An 8,563-nucleotide genomic window follows, 5' to 3' on the forward strand; every position below is an offset into this window, starting at 1 on the left:
TAGTATCACCGTTACTCCCCCTCACCACCTGTCAGAGTTGACTCCAGCAGTGGCGCTCTCTTCTTTCCATACCCCTTTCGTAGGACCGCACCTCCCCACTTGACGTGAGAGCACGAGGTGAAATGTAGGGGACAGAGCAACTAAAGGTGAGGAGACAAAGAAGAAGAGGAGGGGAGGGGGTGAACAGGTTGGTGGATGTAGGGACTGCAGGCCAACGGACAGTACGCGCCAAATCTGGAGTGGATGATGTCATTCGCCCATCCATCGCATGGATGCACACCAACCACGAAACAAAAAAACGAAGGCAAGCGAGAGAGAAGCAATACCAAGTCCGTCGGTTAGTCAGTCAACACCTAAGGCAATAAGAACGCGCCACTGTTCTTGTTTGGTTTCCCTTTTTGCAGTTAGCAACGTTAAACACCGTCTCTCACTCGCTCTCCATTCTCCCTCCCTCCCTCCCTCCCTCCCCCGCCGCGCGCGCACTCTGTCCATCACACTCGCTTCCTTTGCATTCTGTGTGTGTGTGTGTCTGTGTGTAGGTCGACAAACAGATACAGCTGACAAGGCAGAGGCGTAGAGACACTCCGCACGTGTGCGCGCACGCACAGAGATGGCCAAAACAAAAAGCATGACAAAGGAGGCAAAGGTAAATGAAGAGTGCGCCGCTCGCTCTCTCGCCCTCCTCTATTTTGGTTTTCTTCCTTCCGTCAAACTGGTTAGCCACTGCCTCTTTTTCTGCACGGTCGCGCGGATACACCGTAACGAGACATGGAGAGGCATTGATATATACGACAGGGCGGCAAGCACGTGTTGCTGGTTTAACATGAGGGGGGGGAGGAGGATGAAGGGGGGGGGAGACATCACAAGTAGAAACTAATCAGGTAGAACATAAAGTAACATATATATATAGGAGCACACATAAACGTCCACCCACACAGAGTCACACAGACACAGCAAGGACAGCTTGAATAGGAGGAAGCGTAAAATACACTTCCTTTTGTGTATTCATTCCCCGTTTAGAGCCCTCTCCTCCCCACTCTTGGCTGTTGTCGCGGCACGTTGTGGTACCATCATGGCCGTGATCTTAGTCGTGGCTGTCGTGTTAGAGGTAAGAAAGAGGGAGGAAGGGGGCGCAGCTGCTTGCCAGGTGATTGTGTGTCAGGCGTGACGGTCAAAGGGGGTGATCCGGGTAGATGGAGCGGGGATGGGTGAGGGCGTGTACGCCCGCAGACGCACGGTCCACAGAGACCCGCAAGACACATGCAGCACAATCAGGAGTCCAACAATGAGAGAGGTGGTGGGGAGGACAAACGGGTGAAAGGGGAAGAAGAGCAGCCGTAAAAAAAAGAGAAGGGACAAGCATACCCCCTCCCCCAAAGGAGGGCCTTTTGATGATACATCCACATCCACACACACACACATGCGCACAGACCGCAAGACGACACATGGGCCACTATGGTCCGGAAAGAGAAAGCAAACAGGTCAACTGCAGCCGACAAGAAGAAGAACGCAAAAGGATGACGACGATCGGAGCTACTGGCCTTTCCATCTGTGGCCATCCTATTTTTGCTTCTCCTATTCTCGCAGCAGCCCTTCTTCCCTTCTCACGCCATCAAGCTAGCTCGCCCGAGCACGTTGGCCTCTCTTTTCCTTCATGGAGTGCATGGAATCGTGTGCGTCTGCTCACGTGGGGTTCTCAGCTGCACGAGCCTTAACGTGGTCGTCTCTCTTCCTCCCCCTTTCTTTGTCAGCCCCTCCTGTGTTACCGAGAGAGAAGGGAAAGAGCAACAACAAGTGCGAAGGGGCCCTGAAAGGCAATGGTGTTTCATGCAGGGCAGCGGGTGGATGCTGCGCCCCGCTGCGCGCACCCGAGCCTAAACACACACACACACACGTGCAGACGCCCATCTCTTCTTCTCACTGCACCGTCGCGACTACTTAGCAAGCTCCACCGCCTTGCGGGCAGCAGAATCGAAGTCTTCGACGGGGTGGATGACGAGACCACTGTTGCGGATGATGTCCTTGCCGCGCTGCTCGTTTGTGCCGCAAAGGCGCACCACGATCGGAATGGAGGTGTTGAGTACCTTGGAGGCGTTCACGACACCTTGCGCTATGACATCGCAATGCATGATACCACCAAAGATGTTAACCAGGATGCTCTTCACGTTCGCATCGCCCGTGATGATCTTGAAGGCGGCCACAATCTGCGCCTCGGAGGCGCTACCACCAGCGTCGAGGAAGTTGGCCGCGCTGCCGCCGTGCAGAGAAATGGTGTCCATGGTGGCCATGGCCAGACCAGCGCCGTTCACAAGGCAGCCGACGTTGCCATCAAGAGCAATGTAGTTCAGATCGTGCTTCTTGGCGAGCACTTCCTTGCTATCGATCTGGGTCTGATCCTCCAGGGCGAAGATACCCCTCTGGCGGAAGACGGCGTTGTCGTCAAAGCTGAGCTTCGCGTCGATCTCCATCACATCACCGTTTTCGAGCTCAACGAATGGATTAATCTCCACCATGGTGCAGTCCTTGGACTTGCCGATATTGTAGATGGCTTTGATTTGCTCTGCCGCGCGCTCCGCCGTCTCGCCTGAGAAGCCGAGTTCCTTGGCGTACGCCACAGCCGCGTCGTGATCCACGCCCTCAGCGACATTGACTTTCATGGTCTTGATCTTTTCCGGGTGGGTCTTGGCGAGTTCCTCAATGCTCATACCGCCCTCGGCGCTACCAATGAACATGGGCGACGCGCTCTTTCGGTCGAGGATGAGGGAAAGGTAGAGCTCGCGCTTGATGCCCGCGACGGCCTCCGTGACGTACAGTGTGTTCACCAGCTGGCCCTTGGGGCCAGTCTGCTTCGTCACCAGCGTGTTGCCGAGCATGTGCTTGGCAGCCTCGACGGCGGCAGCGGCGCTGTCGCACACGTGCACACCACCCTGGAAGCCATCCTTGAATACACCCTTGCCGCGACCGCCGGCCAAGATCTGAGACTTCACGACCTTCTTCTCCGTCTTGATCTTGGCGCACGCGGCCTCGACCTCCTCGATCGTCTTGCATGCGATACCGAACTCCACCCTGCCGCCATTGTCCTTGAGGATCTGCTTGGACTGGTACTCATGGATGTTCAGGAAGCGGCGCTGCACGCCGGCAGCCTTGGGGGTGCACAGGCGACCAAAGCGGAACATGGCGAATGACGGCTCTGTATTTATGTATACGCGCGGCTGCCACGCAGAGGACGCAAGTTGGGAGCGGGGAGGAGGTGGGTTAGGAAGAAGCGACTGAGACTCTTTTGATCTGGTAGAAGCAAGGCGCAGAGCGAGAAGAAAACGAGAAGACTGACTCACAATTCCTGCACCGGCAGCGAAGGTAGACGGGAGGGGGAGGAGGCGGTGGACGTAGAGGGAGGAGAAGAGCAGCGAGGAGCATGCGTGGGGGCGTGTGCACATCTACTTGTGATGAAGACACATGTGAACCCAGTTGATGAGGGTGAGTGTACCACCCGCTTCTGCGGAGTCGACCGCATCCACCTCATGACGCGCGTGGAGCAAGAAGCAGTCCCGAAAGATGAGAGGGAGGAAGGAGAAACCCTATTTTCCGTTCCAGCTTCTGCCACGACGGGGTCCATCAAGCGACGCCCATTCCGCATCGTTCCGATAGAAGCGCGTGTGATGGCGTGCTAATCCTGTTCTGTGGCCTTTACTATTTTCTCGCCCGTCCGCCTGGCTTGAGCCCCGCGGCCACCGGAGAAGCAGCACACGTAGAAGTAGAAACACGGAGAGTCAAGGATATCGAAGGGTGCGAACTTGTCATCGACACCGCGCGGCGCCAACACCGTTCAGCTTCCTCCTCACCACCTCCCCACTCCACACACACACGGCGCGCAGCGGCTTCCACGCGTGCATGTGTATGTATGACCAATACGGGGGAGGGGGATAGCATCACTTGCTGTGCTCCCGCAGCATGCACATGGTGATGTAGTACTGTCGCCCGTACAGAAGCGTGTTCCACAACATCAATGTCAGAAGGATCGTGTTGAGCTGCGTCGCACCACTGTGCTGAGTAAAAAGAAGCGAGTAGAGCACCAGACGGATGCCCTCATGGATTGTGTTGAGCATCAGCAGCCACCGGTTCAGTGGCTCTAGCAACACAAACAGGCGTGAAAGCATCAAGAACACGAGCAGGCCAGCGTACAGTGCCACGGCAAGCGGCGCGTTAGCCCTGCTGTCGAGCCACCAGGTGTCATAGGTTAAGCCTTTCAGATTGGCCTGCCTCAGCTGAAGCAGCTCGTACGCATCTGCGAGGATGAGCGCGACCGTGTACCACTGAATGGCAAGCATCTGCGGCGCTGTGGAAGTCGTGATAATACGCACAGAAAAGCAAGAAAAAAATCGATACGAGTTCCCCTTGCGTTGAGCAGTGGAGGCACGTGCTGCTGCTACGGGTGGGGTCGTTTATGCTTGCGCAGTCGCTGTGCGCATGCTGAAGGAGAGGAGGTGGGGGTGAGGAGAGCGGAGACGTGAACCAGCACAAAAAAGAAGAGAGACCCAGAAAAGGGGTAGAAGAATGGCGGGTGTCCCTAAGACGAGAAAAAAACCCTCACCGACTCACCTGGATCGGAGGTGAAGGGTAGTGCCCGCCACCAGTCACCACTCTATCTCTCCATGCCAAGGAAGCACGTCTTTCCCGTCGAAAGATGGCGCTCGCCTCCCAAAAAGGCAAGTACGCGAGCTATAAACACCGACTCGACCACTACCACAACGCAGCACTGCAGTCGGCGAGTACTTGCCTGTGTGTATGTGTGCGTGTAGTTCGCACTGTACACGAAACATAGCCGAGCCGCCTTGCCGCCGCGACAGCGCACAAGACGCAATGCGACCCAAGACAGCCCCCTCACTTACCCCCACACTCCCTCACAGCAGAGAAAAAAAGCGCATAGAGTTCAAAAAAGGGCGCAAGGCCACCTCAACACGAAGAAGAGCAAGAGGGAGCCCGCAACACGCCCGGAGCACGAGCAGACACAACGCTGGAGAGCAGAGGGCAAGAGGCCAAAAGGGACTAACCACAGCGACATCGAGGAGCGGCCGCATCGGCGCGTCCAGAGACTTCACTTGTTCTTTTTTTCCTCCTTGTTCTTTGCGTAGTCCGCGCGCTTCTTGCGAATGATGGCGAGTTGCTCCTGCCGCCTCTTGAGATCGGCGATCTCGGCTCTTGTGAGTTGCGTCTTCAGCTGCACCAGTCGAGCAGCAAATAGAAAAATGTTCATCACCATCAGCGTGCCCATAATGTATACTTCGCTGTTTGGCGCATCCTCCTTGTGGCTGCAGCAGTAGAGGTAGAGCCCTGCCTCGAATGTGTGGACGACGACGAGGTAGGTAATGATGATGCGTGACTTCGGTAGTGCGCACGCCATCCCGCGCGACACGACGAGGCACGCCAGCATGGCAACAAACACGTATACCAGCGGCTTATTGTTTGTGTAGTAGTCCTTGTCGTCGACCCAGGCACCGGCCTTTGGCAGCGGCATATCACCACTTAGCAGCCTCACAATCACGGGAACCTCGAAGAGAACAGCTCCTGCGCAGTACGCCTGGAACACTCTGGTGATGGAGAGGTCCCACATGGTGCACTCTTCAGGGGCGTCTGTCGAGAAAGAACACCAAGGACAACAGCTGCGCTGTAAGTGCGGTAGTGTGTGGTGTGATAACGAGTAACGGCCTTGACGCCCCAAATTGAGTGCTTCGCACCAAAGCCAACGCAGCGAATGAGGATGTTGTGCGTGCCTGCAATGATGGGTGGTGGGCGTGTGTGGGAGTGATGAGGTGAGGAATCAGAGGCGCAAGGGGAGAGAGCTTCGTAGAGAGAGAAAGAGCAAGGCAAGACGATGACGACAAAGACCCCAGTGTATCCTCCTGCAGAGAAAGAAACGTCTGCGCAGACGTACGTGAAGATTATATTATATATACATATATCATGTACGATTCGTGTGATGGGTTGACCTAGTAAAGCAGGAAGACGAACAGGTGAGGAAGAGGAATAGGTGTGTGTATGTGTGTGTGTGTGTGCCAGATGGGAGATGGGATGGTGTGGGATGTGTGGCGGTGGTGAAATGACCAACGGCAGCAGATGGGAAGAGTCGGCATCAACCACAACAAAGCCTCATCAATGATGCAGGTCGCCGTCGGCGCAGAAATCCCTGTGCGCTTGTTCGGCCCGCACTTTCCACAGCTTCAACTCCTCCTTCAAGACGTTGGGGGAGGGATGTTGTAGTCCCCTCGTACGCTCTGTCACGCATCACCGCAAACGGTACGGCGCAGATGCAAGCTTCTGTCAGGAGACAGTTGGGGCGCGGTGGTGACGTATCCACCACACAGAACAAGAAGACAAAAGGAGGGAGAGTGCAGCGGTGCATCAGGAAAGTCCTCAGGAGAGACACACACAGAGGTACGCATACACGATAGAGCCACATAACGCACAGCAGCAGACGGAGATAGAGGCAGGAGGTAAATGAGGGTAAGAAGGTGGTGGGGGTGAGGTTATCAGGTGCATGGAGAAGGCTGTGTGCCACCGTTCGCGTTGCGTGATGGCGAATGGGGAAGCAACGCACCAGAACACAGAGAAAAGAAGCCAGACACCAACCCCCATGTCCTTTCCAACTCGTGCGCGCTACCACGCGAGAGAGACGGCTGCAGCGGAGGCTGCTGTCGCTCTAGTCGATAGCAAGAAATTTAGAAAAAATGCGCGAAAAAGAGGGTGTGGGTGTGGGCAAAGAGGGAGAGCGTTGCCACACTCATCACGCTGCGCTGCGTCCGTCAGGTTTATATCGCCGCCCTCCGCGTTCTCAAGGGCTAGCAGATTCTTGCACAGCGAGTCATGCTCTTCGAAGCCGCGACATGAGGGCAGCGCGGCGCAAATCCGGTGCCGTTGGTGCGTATCTGAGACTCCTTGCGCACCGCTGGGGATCCCATGGACGTCACTGCGAAGACCGCCGCGCCGGCTGCGATAACCTTCGTGCTGCGGCGAACGAGTGGCACGTCCCATGACGTTATCCCCTCTCGGCAGCTAGACACAGCTGTTTCAGCACCTCCGTTCCATCATCCTTGTACACCGCCATCACGCTGTCATCGACGAAGACGTGCAGCTTCGCACACCTAGGAAGGATGACCCTGAGAGGCGCGCCTGCTCACCGTCTGGGGGAGCTCGATGGACGAAGATGCAGCGCACTGCAGTCTACTTGCAGAGGCGCTGACGTGGGAAGGAAATCGCAGTATGAATCTGGAACGCTCTTCATACTTCATGCCTCGCATACCGGTGCCTGCTGACTGCACTGCGCCCGCACGGCTCGCGGCGGCGTCGGCACTGTCCGGCACGGCGACTTGCTGTAGAGGGCTTCCGGACTGACTGCAACCGCGGGCCCGGGTGGAGGTCGTTACGGGCATGGACAGCGAGACAGACACGTAGCGCGACGCATTTGGACTCACCCGCATGCGTCAGCCGAACTCGGGCAGACCGACGGCAGAGAACGTGCTACCGTCAAAGATGCCAAGAGGGGTGTAGAGGGTGGCGATGGTCTCCTGGCACGTCAAGACTCGAGAGCCTCTCGTGATGGCTGTCATTGAGGCCGCTCGTAACCGTCAGGGACGTGCCCCAAGCGATACGATCGGCTCGCAGAGCCTGCGTTTCCCGGATGGGAGGAAGGCGGAGCTTCTCTGTGGCGTCGTACACGATGTCGCGGATGTTTTGCATGCCAACCCAGCCGTTTGCGCTGGTGCGCAACTACGCCAACTCTCCTTCAATCCACGCCCCCTCCCCTCACATCTGCCGCCGCAGCAGCACCGGATCATAGAAAATCGTACCACTGCAAAAGAAACCAAAGTCTACCACGGTCACCTGCTGCGCCGGGTCAGCGGTAAACAGGTAGTTAGTGGCCTCTGCGTAGGCATCATAGGCGACCAGATCCGGCCTCCAGTTTGGAACGGACAGCGCGAGGTAAGACGCATTCTGACCTCTCTAGGGTCGGCACAGTTACATCGGCACCACCACTGTCACTGCTACTGATGCCGTTCCCATCCACGTAGAGGTTGTGCACAAAGGCGTAGCCGCTCTGGAAGAGTGCGTCCGTGGTGGAGAAGACTACAATGCGTTAGCGCACGCCATCGGCGCGGCTCACACGAGCGGCCAAAGCGATTAGCCACTGCCCGCCCATGTCCTGCTTTGTCCACCACCCGGTATGCTTTCTTGACCGATAGTTGTGTTGATGGACATCGTCACGAACGTGTGGAACGGTGGCCGGCTAGTCGCGTCGGCGATGCACTGACGCTATGCGTTTGACTCAGCATACGTGTATACGATAACGTGGGTGCTCTGGTTGTTGTTCATCATTGCACACGACAGTACGGCGTGCCGGCCGTAGCACCTGCTGGGGTTGATTGTCAGCGGTGTATCTTCGCGGGACCAGTGAGCATAGTTGGTCGACGTACCATTGTGCCACACAGTACCGCTATCCACCCCGGTGCTGGGATTTTAGAGCATGTACAGGCAAACCTTCTGCGCTGTGGCTTCGCGATGCAGTCCC

The 8,563-nt window shown here is 56.7% G+C and overlaps 3 protein-coding genes across 3 annotated transcripts; all 3 read right to left on the reverse strand.

The window, feature by feature from the left end:
• Positions 1-1,934: 1,934 nt before the first annotated feature.
• LMXM_36_2950 (succinyl-CoA ligase [GDP-forming] beta-chain,putative) lies at positions 1,935-3,176 on the reverse strand (the record flags this gene model as incomplete). Its single annotated transcript, XM_003874598.1, has 1 exon — positions 1,935-3,176. The coding sequence occupies one exon, from the start codon at positions 3,174-3,176 to the stop codon at positions 1,935-1,937; it is 1,242 nt and encodes a 413-aa protein (XP_003874647.1).
• A 753-nt stretch (positions 3,177-3,929) lies between these two features.
• Positions 3,930-4,328, reverse strand: LMXM_36_2960 (conserved hypothetical protein; the record flags this gene model as incomplete). The annotated part of the gene is made up of 1 exon (XM_003874599.1): positions 3,930-4,328. One exon carries the CDS (start codon positions 4,326-4,328, stop codon positions 3,930-3,932), a length of 399 nt encoding a protein of 132 aa, XP_003874648.1.
• A 767-nt stretch (positions 4,329-5,095) lies between these two features.
• On the reverse strand, positions 5,096-5,611 carry LMXM_36_2970 (conserved hypothetical protein; the record flags this gene model as incomplete). The annotated part of the gene is made up of 1 exon (XM_003874600.1): positions 5,096-5,611. The coding sequence occupies one exon, from the start codon at positions 5,609-5,611 to the stop codon at positions 5,096-5,098; it is 516 nt and encodes a 171-aa protein (XP_003874649.1).
• Between the last annotated feature and the right edge of the window lie 2,952 nt (positions 5,612-8,563).

This window comes from Leishmania mexicana, chromosome 20, assembly GCF_000234665.1.
Source record: "Leishmania mexicana MHOM/GT/2001/U1103 complete genome, chromosome 20".
NCBI classification, from domain to species: domain Eukaryota; phylum Euglenozoa; class Kinetoplastea; order Trypanosomatida; family Trypanosomatidae; genus Leishmania; species Leishmania mexicana.